The sequence below is a fragment of the Arabidopsis lyrata genome, assembly GCF_000004255.2.
Source record: "Arabidopsis lyrata subsp. lyrata unplaced genomic scaffold ARALYscaffold_8, whole genome shotgun sequence".
NCBI lineage: Eukaryota > Viridiplantae > Streptophyta > Magnoliopsida > Brassicales > Brassicaceae > Arabidopsis > Arabidopsis lyrata.
In genome coordinates, this window is record NW_003302548.1 from 3,437,510 (window position 1) to 3,455,755 (window position 18,246).

Here is an 18,246-nt window from a genome sequence, read left to right on the forward strand (position 1 = left end):
TTTCTCCAAGTGTTCTTTGAGCTTGGTGCTTGTATATTCACCTCCATTATCTGTTCTTAGGATTTTAATCTTGGCATCAAAGTGATTAGTCACATAGTTTTGAAAGTTTAAAAATGCATCATAAACCCTATCCTTAGATGGAAGCAAAGTTACCCAAGTATACTTAGATTTCTCATCTATGAATGTGACAAAATACTTATGATTATCTCTAGATGCACAAGGTGAAGTCCAAACATCGGAATGCACTAGGTCAAAGCACTTCTCATAAATCGTATTGGATTTGGGAAAAACTACTTTGCAATGTTTACCCAAAATGCATGCTTCACAGTTTGAACAATCATAAGAAAAACCAGGCATTAACAAACTTAAAGCTCGAGAATGTGGATGGCCAAGTCTCTCATGCCACAATACAACCGATGTCTTAACAGAATTTGCAAAGATAGAAGAAACATTATTCTTAGAAACAGGATTTAAAGAGATGTCTTGAAACACATATAAGTCATCCTTGGTGCTTCCTTGCCCAAACACTTTTCCACTCTCAATATCCTGCAATTCACGTCGTTAGGACCAAAAATAGCTAAACAGTTCAAGTCCTTAGTCGTTTTCTTAACCGAAAGGAGATTTGAAGTGAACTTAGGCATATAGAAAGCACTAGATTTCTTATTGAACAGATTGATGCAACCTACACCTTCTATTGGCACATTATGACCATTTGCAACCTTAACATTCCCTAAAGCCGGTTTAATGTTCTCTAACAACTTAGGATTACTAATCATATGATGAGAAGCTCCTGAATCCAATACTAATGAGTTTAAATCACTAGAATTAGAATTAAAGAGAGAGATACCGCCGAAATGTAATTTGGAGGCAATGGATTGAAGAAGGCTCTCTAGATCGGCTTTGTTCATCACAATGGTCTCTTCAGAAGTGGAAGCAGAACTCTTATCTTGTGTAGCTTGCAACGCCTTCTCATGATGACCGTATTGCACAATGGCCCTTTCGCCATTCTCGGAGCCTCCGCTTGCTTCTGCCACGTTAGCCTTTACCTTGTCCTTTTTGAACTTATGTGGCTTCAAATGGGGGTGTAGTATCCAACATTTGTCCTTGAGGTGGCCCTTCTTCTCACAGTGCTCACAAACCAATGTCCTCTTGTCTCCTTGCTTCGCAAATCCCACCTTGTTAGCTGTAGGGAGACTTGTGCTCTTGTTGCCAAACAACTCATGAGTACCATACTCCTTTTGTATCTTAGCACATACTTGTTCTAGAGTTGGACTCTTGTCTTCCCTCAGAATGTGTTGGATTACATCAGTATAGCTTGAGTTAAGTGACAACAATAGCCCGAACACACGATCTTGCTCTCTACGCTCCTTCAGCGTCTTTGCATCAGTGGTGAAGGGTCTTAACATCTCTAGCTCAGCAACCAAAGATCTGTACTTCCCAAAGTGAGTGTTGAAATCACTCTCTTCTTGGCTCAGATTGCCAAGAGCTTTCTTGATACCATAAACCCGAGTCAAGTTAGACTCGTTGCCGAATACGCTTGTGAGAGTATCCCACAACTCCTTAGCCGTCTCACAATACGAATAACCCTCTAGGATTGACGCCTCTAGTGAGCAGTGTAGAGCACTAAACACATTCAGATCATATTGTTTCCAAGTACCCTCATCTAAACTTTCATCAGTTGCCTTTAGCTCCTCATAGGTGGACTCAATGTGTTTTGTGAGTTTCCTTCCTCCTAACACATTCAAAGTAGTCCGCTTCCATAACAGAAAGTTGTTCCCATTCAGAGTGACCGCAAGCTTCAAGTCTTTGAAGGTATCATTCATCTTTCCATCATAAATCATGACAGACATCTTCAAAGTTTAAGTCTTCCAACCAGATTTGTAGCCTTTCGCCGATTAGAAACCCAAACGGACACACTACAAGACTAAAGCTCTAGTCTTGAACCGTTCACAACCAAACTACCAACCAATCCCAGAACAGAGTTACCACAGATTAGTCACAAGAGTCCTTCACAAGCTGATAACTTTATGAAGAACCAAATCGCAAAATACACAGAAGAATCAGGAAAAGAAGAAACCAGCAGAATCGAAAGAGAAGAAGCTTAAGAATCGAACAAAGAAACCAAGATTAAGACTCAAGAATCACAACCTGTCTCTGATACCATGATAAGAATAAAAGATTAAGAAGGAAATGTGTCGATACTCATGACTAGAAATGGAGAGAAAAGGTATGAAATGTATTGATTACAAGTTGTGTTGAGAACTTTACAATGGTGGCTACAACTTTTATATATAAAAGAGATTAGGTTAAAATGACCTAGAAGAGACTGGCCGGTCTTAGCCAGGCGGGTGTCTCAGACAGACGGGTTTATACTTGTCCCTGCCAGTTTGGATCTCTTTGCCTAGCCAGGCGGGTGTCTCAGACCGGCGGGTTCTCAATATAAGTAACTTGTGTTTAATATCTAACTATTGATTTAGTTAGTATTAAACACCTTCTTGATTAACAGATTTCACCGTCGAAGCTTCTTCAGAGGTATTTAATGAATTTGAAGAAGCAGAGGAAAGTGTTTTTTATTTTTAACGAGAAAGTTCTGATGAAGGTGATACCAAAAAAAAAAAAAATGTTCAGATGAAGCCTAATAAAATAAGATCTATAATAAGAATTTTTTAAATAAAAGTTCAAAATTTAAATTATTTTAGTTAACGAAAAAAAATTGTGAACTTCATTCTTAATTTCTTATACAAAACTAGATTTAGTAGTTGCGGATACCGAAAATCCTTATCCCCTATATAATAATTGAGAATACTTTTTAAAAAGAAGTTTGCCCTTATATCTGATTAACAAAAATATCATATTAATGTTTCAGATAGAGCTTTTTAGCCCATTTAATTAATTGCCTAATTAACATTTACTAAAATATTTACATGTTTTTTTTTTGGTAAGTAAAATATTTACATGTTTTATCTTTACTGTTGGTATGTATCCATATTGCATCTCACAAAAAGATGAAATTCCAGTAGACCACAATTCAATTAGAGGACGACGACCTAACATTTTTCCTATATTAACATAACGAGTCTACGTTAACAAAGACATTAATATGTATGTACATATATTAATATGAGATAAAATTGAACTAATCTTAATAATCAATCTTGGTCATTGGTATTATTTGTATCGAAATTACAATTTAAATAAAATATCCATTTTTTTTTGTCAACAACTTTATTTGATTGGCTCAAATTAGCCAATGTGTAGGAATATTGTTTACATAAGTAGAAAGATGTAGTAAGGTACGAACATTTCGTGCCAATTTATCCGCTTTCATATTCAAATTTTGGGAAATTAGCGATAAAGAAAAAAAATCAAACTCTTCTTTGTCGCTCTGAATCGCCTCCAAGTAAGTCATGAACGCTGACCACTCTTGCGGGGAAGACACCATCTTCACCAGGTCGGAGCAGTCTGAAAGGAAAGCTACTTCTCTTTTGTCTTGGCCGATCATACATCTCATCGCCCAGATTAGTGCTTCAAATAAAATATGCATTAGTGGGCCAAAAGAGTTTTTATTTATAGGTAGCAAAAATTGTTTGGGTGTCGATGTTGAGCGACTGGCCGTTGTTTTGTCGGGACATTCATCTTCGACATAGGCAAGCAAATATCCTCTTACATATATCTCAATTATGAATATTCATGATATGTGTAAGTTAACATCATTTCGAAACTAAAACCTGTTAAAGAATTTTATTCTACGTCTCAAAGTAAATTTTGTTTACAATAGATTCTTGTAGTCTAAAAAACAATCGTTATATAGTTTTTATATAATACTAAAATCATAAGTTAAGTAAGAGAAAACTGCAACATTCCTTCTGTCATGTGTATTTTTTGCTCACGTCTCTAAATTTATCTTTTTCAAATGAAAAAAAAAAACAATTTCGTCTAATTATACAAGAACTGCTCCCGGATCTTTCTTTTTTTTTTTTTTTTTTTTTTCACTGGAAATAAAGATTTCATAGATAGGAATTCCCTGATAGATTACAAAAGATGGAATACATAAGCCGGCAAGGAAAACAAACCTTCCAGAGACTAAGCCGGCGAGCAAACGAGAACTTCCGGAGACTAAGGGGAAAAAACCCAAAACAAGTAAAATCACAAACTCTGAACCAAAACTTCCCAGACTCAAGATCCAAAGATTCAAAAATAAAATTACAAAGTCTAAATCAGAGTTAAAAGTAACAGATCTGAGACTAGAAACCCACAAACGGAAACAAATCCAAGACTCTCCTTACCACGAACGACGGTGTGACAGATCCAATACCCCGAGACCCAAAGGAATGAAAGTCTCAAGAAGAAAGGAAGGAGATCGAGAACTTCGAAGGTGGGAAATCCACATCTGAGGCGGTGAAGGATCGATTAAAACCAGCCTATGCCTTGGTTGGAATGGCCAGAACTGAAGCTGCAATTGAAAGAAAGAAACAAAAACAAGCAACAAAAACCCAAAGGTGAAAAGATTTAGACTTTATAATTCTAGATCTGAAAATCTAGAACTGAAACCGTTGAAAGAAGAGAATTCAGACATGTGGGGAAGGAAGATAAAACAGAAATAAAGCAAAGAAGAAGAAAAGACCCCGGTTCCGGTTGCTGGAAAAGCCACCGGAATCGTAACCCAAGCCAACGGCGGCGACTGTTTTTTAGAGAATGGAAAGAGCTTTTAATTTAAGAGAGAGAGAGCGACGATGAAATTATAACTGCTCCCGGATCTCCACTTCTCTTTTTAACTAGGATCGGACCCGCGGTCCACCGCGGGAGAATATTGATTTACATACGTTGATTTTAATATTGTGCGTATTTTTAATAGAACGAATCGTTTAGTGTACTTATAAATATTCCTAATAACAAATTGTAAAGAAAATATTAAATTGTTTATAATTAAACCAATCATATTAATTATGATTTACAAAATGGAATTTTGTGTTTTAGAATTCATAAATTAGACGAATCATGGGAACTAAAGCAGTCAAAATAGGTCAAAAACCGCGGGTCGAGCCCAAATCATTTCACTATTGGGCAGATTTGGGAAAATATATTAAATCCGCAAATAAGCGGGCCACATGATTGATTCGCAGTGGGTCATCGGTTTTCATCCGCGGGTTGGCGGATCAACCCGCATGATAGTATTATTGATAAAAATATAATTTATTCAACATGTAGTAGTTTAAAAAACTTTTAATAAATGAAATTATAATATTTATAAATATAATGATATAAAAGATTATTATCTCTAAATTTTTTCTAATTTATTTATTTTAGTAGAATTTAAAATTTTGGTTACTCTAAAATTATTTAAACAAAATCCACGGATAACCCCGCAAATCAGCATACATTCGCGCGACGGGTTTGTGTTTCATATATGCTACCCGCGGGTCGTGCGGACAGACTAACTACATGCCAAAATATATTTTGCCTATTGCAAAACAGGCTTAACGGGATGAATCAACTCGTTTTGACAGCTCTAATGGAAATATTATTTAGTCATACAACACAATGGAGTTTGGACATAGGAATAATAGAATATGTATCTTATTTGTTAGATGAGAGATTGAAAGGTGAAATATAATGATTAAAAAATAATTAATATTTTTCATGATTCACAAAATTTAATAAATATTTATCATCTTGTTGAATAATTCTAAAAATCATATTCAAGACATCTTTATAATTTGAAAATTAAACTTCTTTGGTAAGCTATAAGTATGAAAATACCATAATTTCGATTTAATCTAATTAAATTAAAATTAGTTACATAGATTTCATATCTATTTAATTTACATGACCAAAATAAAAAAAAATCTCTTTAATTTATAAAATAGATGGGTTAGTTGTGATAAATTTTCTAGAAATCTCTAGAAGCAAGTAAGATATCTTTTAATTAATGATAACTGGCTAAAATAAGCAAAATTAATGAGAAAAACGTTGATTATTATGGAATTAGTTCCAAAAGTATATGAACAAATATATTATACGTAATTAATGTATAATATTGTTCGGAATATGATTTTATAATTAGTTACCATAAGTACAATCAAATTTTATTTGATTTCCATAAACATTTGATTTTAGTTCGATTTTTCATTATTAATTCGAATTTATATTCCAAAATTTTCAAATATCCGATTTCAGAATTTTGGGTCAATTTTCTGATTTTGACCCGACCCATTTACATTTGTACTTCTCTTTTAATAGTATAGAGATACTGTAAAAAAAAATCCAAAATTCTGATTAGTTGAGTAAATTAGAAAAAAATCTACCTGTATTCCAAAAATAATTCCTTCGATACACGGATATACTTGTATTTCAAAATTCTGATTAATTGAGTAAATTAGAAAATCTAAAACTACCCTCTAAACATTAAGGTGCTGTGGTGTAGTGGTTATCACGTTTGCCTTACACGCAAAAGGTCTCCAGTTCGATCCTGGGCAGCACCAATTGTTTTACTCTTTTTACACAAATGGCCGTTACGTTATTTTATTTCACGGACATAAATCACCATCGTCGTCGTTGACCCAAAGGAGCGATCTCCATCATCTTCTTTTTTGTTTCTTCTAAATTCTTTCACAAACCCTAAAAATCTCCATCTCCATCACTCTCGACCACCACTGCCTTTTCACACTTGTCTCCACCGTTAATACTTCAAAACCCATTTCTCATTTCCCCCAAATCTCTCCAATTTGGATTTACTTTGTGCGTAAAACCCTTAATTTCGCATTTTTACGCATCCGATCTTCCTGTTCGAAACTCGAGTTCAACTTCAATTGAGGTAGATTTCGAGAAAAAGTTGAAGAATTTCGTACCAACTAAGGTAAAGTTTTGTGATTTTGACTTGGGTTTTCGATTTTACATTGTGAATAAGAGAATAAAGGCAACACATTTCACTGTATAATTTGAAGATTGCTTCTTGGGTTCTCTTTTCTTTGGTTTCATTGTTTAGTTTCTTTGGTAGTTAAGTTTAAAGCTTCGATTTTTGTGTGTCTTGAAGACAATTGGTATCTTAATTCATTAAGAATTGGGTTTGTGATCTCTGAGTTTAGAATCAAGATGATTACTTTTGCTAAATTTATAGCTTTTGGGTAGGTTTTGTAACGAATTCATTTGCTTGATACAACCTTATACTTCAGATTTAGACTTGTGTTTTTTTTTTTTTGAGATCTGTATATCGTTATCACTTTCTTGTCCTATATCTATTGGTGCCATATCTAAGATGAGTTTATCTGTTTTTGTTGAAGGATTTGACTTGATTTTACTTTCTAGATGATCAGAGAAGCTTAAGATGTGTATTTTTAGGATGCCTAATTGAAAATGGATAAACTTGTGTTAATTATACCTATCTCATATATATCTGAACAAAGGAACATATGCTGGATTTGATTATCAGAAATTGGGTTTGTGTCTGTTTTATTAATGATCAGAGAGAATTCACCAGTCACTTAGAATCATCCTGCAAGTTTTGTGTTAAACAAGTTCGATTTGCCATTGCAGGTTTTAACTGTGGAATTGGGGAGTCTTGAAGCTTATTTTCCCTCCTGGTCTCTTTTTCTTATGTGGTGGTGCTTGAGAGGGTTTGTGTATGATATAAATGATCTAGATCAGAGAAAAGGTCTAACATGAAGTTATCAAATATTCCGCAACGCTATGTGATAGTCTTCTTAACTTTCCTCAGCACTTGTGTGTGTTACATAGAGCGTGTTGGCTTCTCTATTGCATATACTGTTGCTGCAGATGCTGCTGGGATCAATCAATCGAGTAAAGGAACTATACTTTCTACATTCTTTGTTGGCTATGCTTGTTCTCAAGTCCCTGGAGGTTGGGCAGCTCAGAAAATTGGGGGAAGGAAAGTTCTTCTTCTGTCATTTGTTTTATGGTCATCGACGTGTTTCTTGGTTCCGCTTGATCCAAACAGAGTCGGGCTTTTGGTTTTTGCCCGTTTACTTGTTGGTGTTGCTCAAGGTTTCATCTTTCCCTCTATCCACACAGTTTTGGCTCAGTGGGTTCCTCCTCATGAAAGGTCTAGATTGGTTTCAATAACGACATCGGGAATGTATTTAGGTGCAGCTTTAGGAATGTGGCTTCTCCCTGCTTTAGTTGAGCTTAGAGGTCCAGAATCAGTTTTCTTAGCAGAGGCATTAGCAGGTGTTATATGGTCATTGCTTTGGATTAGGTACGCTACTGACCCACCTCGATCTGAGCATCCGAAAGCCGCCGCTGCTGGATTCGGAGGTGCTCTTTTACCAACTAATGTAAACCACCATAAAGTTACTCATATCCCGTGGAAGAAAATCATGCTCAGTTTACCCGTTTGGGCGATCGTGGTTAACAATTTCACATTCCATTATGCTTTATACGTGTTGATGAACTGGCTTCCAACGTATTTCGAGCTTGGACTCCAGATCAGTCTTCAGGGGATGGATTCATCAAAGATGGTGCCATACCTCAACATGTTTGTATTCTCCATTGTTGGTGGGTTCATCGCAGACTATTTGATCACCAAGAGAATACTCTCGGTAACCAGAACCCGAAAGTTTTTGAACACGGTTGGGTTCCTAATTGCTTCAGCGGCATTGATGGTCTTGCCTATGTTTAGAACTGAAAATGGTGTGATCTTATGTTCCTCTGTAGCTCTTGGGTTTCTAGCATTAGGAAGAGCTGGTTTTGCGGTAAACCATATGGATATTGCTCCAAGATATGCAGGAATAGTGATGGGAGTTTCAAATACTGCCGGGACATTAGCTGGAATCATTGGTGTTGATTTGACTGGAAAGCTTCTTGAAGCTTCTAAATTGGTTTACTCAGATTTGTCACATCCTGAGAGCTGGAGAGTTGTGTTCTTCATCCCGGGTTTGCTCTGTATCTTTAGCTCTGTTGTGTTTTTGCTGTTTTCTACAGGAGAAAGGATCTTTGATTGAGAAAAGAAAAAGATCAAAACTTTTAGAGAAACCCTTATCAAGATTAGTTAGTAAAAAGCCTCTACATTTTGAATCCTGAATCGAAGATCGATCGGTAATCGCGGATTTTTTGGAGGGAAATGTTGTTGTGTGCAGTAATGATCTTTGATTGATGGTTTTGAAATCTTTGTCCTCAGGCTTATATTGGTATTCTTTGTTTTTGGTGAATAAACTTGAATCACACCAAAGAGTATTATTGGTTGATCTTTCAATATATACTATGAATAAGAATTGGAAATTGTAATCTTAGTAGCCCCATTTTCTTTTTTCTTTTATCAGTTTCGATTTTGTTAAATCGAATGAATAATAATTGAGGGGGTTTTGTAATTGGATATTGTAAAAGTTTTGAGTAATTATAAAATGAGGTTTTTTAAGAGGCCATTATTAAAATTTATATTTCATTTTGGTTCCATATGTTATTGTGGTTCAGCTCGATTTTAATGTGAAGAAAAATATTGTAATTTTAAATAATTTTCTCAATTAGTTTTATTTTTAACTTTTAATCTCTATATTAGTTTAATCTTTTGTAAATCTTCACTGTAACACAAATGACTCATGCAGTGGAAGACAACTAACAATTAGAAAACGTCGACACGTTGCTTTCATGCCGTTGAATTGCAGTAAATATATATATACCTGACGATCGATTCATTTAATGTTTTTTAATCTTTTTTTTCATATTATAAAATATTTTATTCATTATTTTGTTTTCTAATATAAAATATTTTGGACAAAACTTCAAGTTTTTATGCAAATATTAAATTTATAGAACTTTGTGACTATTTATATTTTACAGTAATTTTTTTCATTGACTAAATTCTCTTTAACTAAATAATAAATTATGTTTTAAATATAAAAAATTATGTTTTAAATGTAAAAAATATAAAATAAGAAAAAATAATTAATTTAATTTTGTACTTTAAGCTAAAACATCATATATTTTTGTATTAATTTGTTCACATAAACAAAATGTAATACAAATGTAGAAGTAATCGAAAAGATAATGTTATCACCCACTAATTACATTTTTTAAAAAATCTATCAGTTAATTTATATAACCGTATGATGCTTATAACCTTATATCAATGATAGATAAGTTATATAAAAATGCATTAGCTATTAGGCGAACTGTTTAGTTTAATTGATTTTTTTTCTTTTATATCAAAATTTGTTATATGTGAAAGTGAAAATTATAACGAAAATCTTATATAAATATATATAACGAAAATCTATATATCAAAGTTTTATTATGATTCACATGCCTTTTTTACTGCAAAATAAACCACTTGCTTAGGATCCCATAATATAAGCAATTTTTGATACGTTTTCGAACACCACAAAATTATGAATGCAAGTAGGTAGGTTTTGTGGTTTTGCCCATATTAACACAATTAGATGGGGAAAATTATTAGTAATATATTAGCACAAAAGTGTGAATATATTTCTTCTACTAGGTCTATATAATGAGAAAATATTCCAATAGCTGATAAATATAGTAATGCAAATTACAACACGTAATAACCATTGTTGGAATAAATTTACTATAAGAAAAATAGAATAAAATAGACTAAATTTTCTTATACCCAAACTTAATATTAATGTTTTTTTGTTTCTGAGCAACACAAATTTCCAAAAACAAAATTTTCACTGAATTTAAATTTTATTTTTTATAATTTCTACGTCGGTGTTAGGTGGAACCTAGTTTACTCTTTCTGCTACTTCATCAGTTCTTATCAAAATCTCTGATACTCTTCTCAACACCAGAGCAAGAACAAGAAAACCAAAACATTAAAGATGAGAACACTTGAAGCTTTTGCTCTGTCTCTGTTTCTTGTCTTCTTAGTAAAATGGGTCAATTCTGATTCTAATTCTCTTCCTAGTAGAGACCAATTTCTGAGTTGCATGTCGACACATTCTGATTCAAGCTTCATAAACCCTAAAAGCTTCATCCACAAGCCAGATTCAAGACTTTACACCAATTTCTCGCAGTCTTTATCACAAAACTACAGATTCCTGACCTTGAATTTCACAAGCCAAAAGCCGATTCTGATTGTTACACCAAGAACTGATTCTGAAATCCAGAGATCATTACTATGCAGTAGGAAACTTGGGGTGCAAGTAAGGACTAAAAGTGGTGGCCATGACTATGAAGGCCTTTCTTACCTCTCATTACACTCGCCTTTCATCATCCTCGATCTTGTTAATATTCGATCGATCGAGATCAACCTCGCAGATGAAACAGCTTGGGTTGGAGCCGGTGCGACGATCGGTGAGCTTTACTATAACATTGCTAAATCGAGTAAAATCCATGGCTTCCCTGCAGGAACATGTCCTAGTGTTGGAGTTGGAGGTCATTTTAGTGGAGGAGGGTTTGGTGCAATGATGAGGAAACATGGTTTAGCCGCAGATAATGTTGTGGATGCGCGTTTTGTAGACGCAAATGGGAGGATCTACAACAGTAGGAGAGAAATGGGAGAAGATTTGTTCTGGGCGATTAGAGGAGGTGGAGCTGCTAGTTTTGGGGTTGTAGTATCATGGAAAGTAAAGCTAGTTAGGGTTCCAGAGAAGGTTACGTGCTTCAGAAGGAACCTACCGTGGACACAGAACATGACGAAAATTGTTCATAGATGGCAGCAAATTGCAGCAGAGCTTGAAGATAATCTCTTTATCCGAGTCATTGTTTCCAATTCTGGAGGATCTGTTCAAGCTACCTTCCAAGCAAATTATCTTGGAGGAATCGATAAACTAATACCTCTAATGAATCAGAAGTTTCCGGAATTAGGGTTAAGGTTTCAAGACTGTACTGAAATGACCTGGATCGATTCGATAATGTACTTCAACTGGAAGAAAGGACAACCACTAGAGACTCTTCTTGATCGAGAACAAAGATACAATGATCTGTATTTCAAAGCAAAATCAGATTTTGTCAAGAACCCAATTCCTGAAATCGGCCTAGAAGGTATATGGAAGAGGTTTCACGAGGTCGAATCTCCGATAATGATAATGGAGCCATTAGGTGGTAAAATGTATGAGATTGGTGAATCGGAGACTCCATTTCCTCATAGAAGAGGGAATCTATATAATATACAGTATATGGTGAAATGGAGAGTGAAGGAAATTGGAGAGATGGAGAAACATGTGAGATGGATGAGATTGCTTTATAGGTATATGAGAGTTTATGTCTCTGGATCACCAAGAGGAGCTTATTTGAATTATAGAGATCTTGATTTAGGTATGAATAAAGGGATTAATACGAGCTTCGAAGATGCGAGATTATGGGGGTTTAGGTATTTTGGAAGTAATTTCAAGAGATTGGCTATGGTTAAAGGGAAGATTGATCCAACCAATTTCTTTAGGAATGAACAGAGTGTTCCTCCTTTGATGGTGTAAGAAAAAACAAAGATTTGATTTCTTAGACAAAAACAATGTTTTGTTTGTTTGTTTTCTTGTTATTGGACATATATGTTCTCTATAAATATTGTGTGTTCCTCATGTAATGTTATGTGAAAGTGATCGTGTCATGTGGTGATATCTAATGGACCTCTAATAAATAGAGATCGCATTTTATTTCATATATAACTTAGCAAAACATTTGAGTGAAAAAAAACAAACCACATTTTAGTTAGAGTTTGAGTCTCTCCTCTCGGCAATGAGGTTCCTTATCCCACTTTCTTTTTTTGAAGTTGCTTTTGAGACGGATTGCATGGAGTTAATACAGATTTTAGACACTTTCGGTGAGTGACCTGCTTTTTCGTCAGAGTTAAAAGATTTTAGCTCTTTGAAGTCATTTTTTTCCTCTTTTAATTTAGCTTTTGTCTCACGTACTAATAATACTCGTGCTCGCTGCTTTGCAAAAAAAGCACGATCACGTGGTGTTATTTTTTCCCATGTAAACTGTGTAATTCTGGACCGTTTTTTTCTTGAAGAAAATACGGTTTGATTTTAGCTTGTGGATGAACTATATTTGCTGTAAAAAAAAAAATTAGACCTTTTTACTTCGATTCTTATTGCACTAATGCGATTTGGTTTATTACTGTGTCCCCTTTAAATCCATCTTTATCATCATTGTTAACTATATATATATATATATATATATATATATATGACAAGGTTTCTCCAAAACAAGCTCTAAGAATGTGACATTTGGCGTTCTACTCTTTTGACACATGTCATTTTCAGTTTATTTGATTTTTGAGAACAATACCCACGATAGTCCTTAAATCAAATTATAAAATAAAATCAAAAATATTTGATGATAAAATAATTTAAGATATTTTTGAATAAAGAGATATTTTCCTACATTTTATCTTTTTCACATAATTTATAGTGAAAAATAAAGATCAAATTATTAGGCGATAAAATAGTTTAAGTATGTGCGATAATATGTTATATTTTTAATTTTATTTTATTTCTTACATATAGCATATTGCCATGGTTATTTTATGTTGTATCTCTTACTAATCTCATGAGAATTGATTTTTTTTATAAAAAGATAAGGAATATATTAATAAAATTGACTTTATCTATATCTTATTAAACCACAAACATAATACATTTAATTCTTTAATCATACACATTAATCCACCTTTTAATACTAAATTGTAACCTAAATCATATAAATTGTGTATTAACTTTTTTCTCTATTCAATGGCATTGAAACACACTATTAACTACCCATTATTTTAACTCCATAATTTAATTTTTTAAAAATGAATGTATTTTCTCATGGTGGAGGTTACATTTAAATATTAATTTACTATAATTTATTTCTAAGAATAAAATTCAAACCACTAAGGATTTTTGCTGAACCCAATGTTTTCAAGCCGACCAAGATCTATCCTAGAGACACAAGGTTCATAGAAGTCTTAATTCATTTGTAAAACTATGTATTTAGAAATTCTCGTAACTAAAACTCACTGATTTCTAAATCTAACATGAAGATTTTAACTAGTGTTTAAAAATCGTTTCAAATTTACAAAGCTTACTCTTCTACTTTGAGCTGAAATCGTAGTTAAATCTAGTGGTAAATCACTACACGAATTTTGATACTTTTGATCGAATAACAAATGATTTTGTTTAGATTTGTATATACGAATCTTGCCACAAGTTAAATGCTCAATTATGTATCGTTGTCGCTTATTTGGAAGAAATGTACATAGTAAAAGAACCAATTATGCGTGGCAACTTTATTAGACATTCGTTAATCATTATATATAATCTTTTATAAACACGTCCGACAAATTTCATATTCACGCATGAGCTATTATTGGTTTAACTTATCTATCTTTTGACTTATTCTTTTTTTTGGTAAAAGGTTAAATTAATTGACTTATTCTTCTCATTAATCCTAACGCTAACTAGAATAACTCGATTCTCACGTTTTACTTTTTGGAGCAAGTGATTTTATTGTCCATAATCAATTTTCATCAAATAATCTTGACAAGAAATTTACAAGCACAACAATAAACGACCTCATGAACATTGTTAATCGATTATTTAACTCAAAAATATGATCAATGGAAAGCATATTAGCAATTCAAAACTAAGAGACGTCAAAGCGTATATATACAAAGTTAATTAAGTAGGTGAACACATATTTAGATCTTAATTATATCGTCAACCATTGGTTATCATGCATTTTAGTATTATCATGCATTCACCAACATATTACATGTACACTTGTAAGCACAAAATAGTAGTTTTTTTATTATATTATTTACTGTTGATTGAAATTAAATACATATGTTAACAAGTGTGTTGTATATTTTAAGTTATAAAAGATATTTATAAAAAAAATTGATAAAAAGATCAAAGATCAAAGATTGCTGCAAAACAAAAAACACAAGATCAAAAAAAAAATTGACATGACTGAAAACTTAGTGGTAGTCATTAGTCAATAAAAACAAAAACAAGTAACAATAAAATAAGAAAACCCAACAATGGAGGCTTTGCCACTAAGTTAATTTTGAATTAGGTAAAAGATCTATCGAATAAAAAACCAAAGACACACTCTTTATCCGATCCGACACTTTTTTTGGTCATATTTCATCATTTTAATAATCAAGCTTTACAGTAAACACATATTCACCTTTTCCAAAAGCTTGATTTGATTTTTTTGTCTATTATTATTATTCACAACAATCATCTTGTGTTTTCATGGTTCTTATAAAGATGATTCAACAATCTACTATATTTTATTTATAAGCGTTAAGAAAAAAAGAAAACATGTTGAATAATCTACACTCTCTTATTTATTATATTTTGTAGAAATTTCACGCGATTATACACCACATTAATTAACAAAATTAATCATTCCTAGTATAATTATTAACACAAAAAAAAAACTATTCCAAGTGTAGTGCTCAGATTAATATTTACCAAATTATATATTTTATCACATTTATAACTCAAACTCTTTTTTTTTTTTTTGGGCAAATAACTCAAACTCTTAAGTATCATTATATCAACAAACAAACCCATTTTTTACCATATCAGATTTGACATATAATCATTAAAACTTTACATTTAGCACAACACTAACAATTTGGTCTTAATCTCCAATCAAAGTGAGATCTCAAAACTTTTTAGCACAAGCTTAACTAGGTTTAAACCTAACCATTTTATTGGCTAATTGGTTGACATAAACCTAATTGGTTACCCTTTTTCGTTAATAAGTGGCAGTGCCATGCCATTTAATTAATATTGCCACAAAACCTACCATCACTTTTTTCACATTCCAGAGCTGAGTGAAACCTAATTGTCTTTCACTTACCTACTACAAGCACTTCTAAATTAATACTACTAATACGTTACCTAACAATTCGTTTTGGTGTTAAATATATATTCCAAAGCAACACTTTAACCAAATTTTGATCATTATAAACTTTTGATTTGTTTCAATCGCAATTTCTGCGCTTATGTGAATAAAAAAAAAATTTAAAAGAAAAGTAGATCATATTTAATAAATATAAAATAGTTTTAGTTCTTCAAAAGATAATGAAAATGTATCAAGCGAGAACGCGCAAAAATATATTTCAGTTGTTTTCGAAATTTGTGTTTACAAATATTACTCCCTCTTTTTCTAAAAGATTGATTTTCTATCTTTTTTATTTTGTTCCATAAATATTGATTACTAATTTTTTTTAATTGATTGATATTATTAAATTCTAAACTTCAAGAAGCAATGATTAAAAATAATTAGTTTTATTTAGATTATTATTGGTTCATAGTTATTAGAAAATTTTTAATAGTATAAAATTAATGTTAATAAAATTACACATTTCTTATTTTAATATATGTGAAAACTCTAAAAATCATTTGTAGAAATTGAAAAATATAACTTTTTATGTTTATCGCTTAAAATTGTGATTCATTCGAAACAATATTAAGCTTAAACACAAATAAACAATCGATCCAATCTTTAATTCTCCATAATACTCTTATGTATCAACTTTTATATCCCATTTGATATTAAGAATGAATTAGATGTCTATCCAATCTCCTTCATATAAAATAAGAAAAAATTACAGTTTCATATGCAAACATGTAAACTACTATATATATCAATAATTTTATTAAAAATATACAAAAAATTTATATGCAAAGATTAAATTTTTTGGACTTCTCCAAATCTAAGAACCAAACAGGATAGTGTTAAAACAATGGCTAAGATCTTTCCACATAACAAACCAGTAAGCACTATCACGATCAGAACAATCACATTCATTTTATCACCATTTGATCTCATCAATGGAAGATTCAACGTTTCTTGGTCTCTCTCGGAGTCAACTTTATTTGGTTTATCTTCTAAAACCAAACTCGAGACTTCAATCAAAGACTCTTCTTTGATCATCATTGTCTTCTTCGTCTTCTTATTATTGTAACTCCTCAACTTCTTCACAATCTTCGATTTTAGTCTCCAACTTTTACTTGTCGATTTCTCGTCCTTTAACAACAGATCACGAATCGTTAAACCTTTCAACTTCGAAACCTCTGTTTCAGCTACTACATGCTCTGTTTCCTGCACATCAGGAACTCGAGTTTCATCAAAAGTTTCGATTATTTTTTCGCGGCCAATCGCGTTTTTGTCTTTGCCGGTGTTACAGAGCTTGGAGCGCGTGAACACACGCGCCGCCACGAGCTCTGTTAAGAGAAGAGCGAAAGCGGAGAGAGTGATTCCTATAGTAAGCTTCTTTTTCGTGCTCAAGGCGAGCAACGCCACTATTAAAACCTTAAACGCCATCAAAACAACCTCACCGCCACCGCCGCAAACGCAAACGCTATTTTTAATTGCGTGCTTCTTCTCCGCCGCTGATTCACCTTTAACGCAATTAACTTTCTCGATCTTACTCCGAACGGTTTTAATCCCCGTGGGCTTTTCCAAAACCGCATCTTGATTAGTCAAAGAAGAAGCGTTTGGAGCGGTTTGAATCTGGCGTTCGATTCGTTTGAAGCGTTTAGACGGAGATTTTTTGAGACGATCGCGATTTTTGAAGAAGAGATCGATTAAAGAAGTTGGGAAGCCAGTTTCAACGAACGGCGATTGTTGAAACTCCGACATGAATCTTAAGATTCGACTTGATTTAGGTTTTTTCCATGGTAGAGACATGGCGATTGTACGGAAGAGATAAAACCCAAAAAATGAGAGACCTTTGAGTTGTCTTGAGAGAATTAGGGTTAGGGTTTTTGTTAGAAGAGAGATTGATGAAGTTTCTGAGTGACAAGGTCGAAGCAATTTAAATACATGCGAGTGAAGAAGAAGAATCGCAGAAAGTGAAGGTGAAAGATCACTTTTTGTGAGTGTGTTTTTAAAAAACACGAGCTAAATGATGAGTAATTGTCGAGAAAACGGAAAGAGAGAAATATAAATTAATTATTATAAAGTTTTAAAGTTAAAACCGAGTTTAAAATTTGATTATAAAAGGAAATTTAGCTTTTTTGTTACTTTATATTTTTGAAGTAATGAAAAGATGTTTGAAATTTTGGAAAATTCTTTTAGAAGTTTAAAGGAGTACGTTAAAGATCTATTTATTTATTTTTAAGAGATTTAACTTAGAATATTAAGAGTACATATAAAAATCTAAATTAGTGACTTTGATCTCATTTAAATGGAATCTATAATAAGCAATTGTTATAGGTTGGCATGAGCCTGTAAGCCATTTATTTTACAAAGTTTAATTAGTTTATTCGATAAAGGATATCAAAACTAGCTATATATATTTTGTAAGTAGGATAAGTATTTTCTTAGCAC

At 32.7% G+C, this 18,246-nt stretch overlaps 3 protein-coding genes and 1 non-coding gene across 4 annotated transcripts; 3 read left to right on the plus strand and 1 right to left on the minus strand.

Annotated features, from left to right (window-relative positions):
* Positions 1-6,404: 6,404 nt before the first annotated feature.
* Positions 6,405-9,377, plus strand: LOC9299662 (probable anion transporter 5). The gene is made up of 2 exons (XM_002863540.2): positions 6,405-6,856; positions 7,534-9,377. The coding sequence occupies exon 2, from the start codon at positions 7,659-7,661 to the stop codon at positions 8,955-8,957; it is 1,299 nt and encodes a 432-aa protein (XP_002863586.1). The 5' UTR covers positions 6,405-6,856; positions 7,534-7,658; the 3' UTR covers positions 8,958-9,377.
* Positions 6,410-6,482, plus strand: TRNAV-UAC. The gene has a single exon. It is a non-coding gene; the product is annotated as a tRNA-Val (tRNA).
* Positions 9,378-10,704: 1,327 nt separating the features above from the next.
* LOC9299663 (berberine bridge enzyme-like 23) lies at positions 10,705-12,563 on the plus strand. The gene has a single exon (XM_002863541.2). The coding sequence runs from the start codon at positions 10,791-10,793 to the stop codon at positions 12,384-12,386; it is 1,596 nt and encodes a 531-aa protein (XP_002863587.1). The 5' UTR covers positions 10,705-10,790; the 3' UTR covers positions 12,387-12,563.
* Positions 12,564-16,477: 3,914 nt separating this feature from the next.
* Positions 16,478-17,871, minus strand: LOC9299664. The gene has a single exon (XM_021016027.1). The coding sequence runs from the start codon at positions 17,602-17,604 to the stop codon at positions 16,603-16,605; it is 1,002 nt and encodes a 333-aa protein (XP_020871686.1). The 5' UTR covers positions 17,605-17,871; the 3' UTR covers positions 16,478-16,602.
* Positions 17,872-18,246: the final 375 nt, after the last annotated feature.

Bases quoted from the DNA above. Each gene is read 5' to 3' on its own strand.
- LOC9299662 (XM_002863540.2), top strand. From the start codon at position 7,659: ATGAAGTTATCAAATATTCCGCAACGCTATGTGATAGTCTTCTTAACT.
- LOC9299663 (XM_002863541.2), top strand. From the start codon at position 10,791: ATGAGAACACTTGAAGCTTTTGCTCTGTCTCTGTTTCTTGTCTTCTTA.
- LOC9299664 (XM_021016027.1), bottom strand. From the start codon at position 17,604: ATGTCTCTACCATGGAAAAAACCTAAATCAAGTCGAATCTTAAGATTC.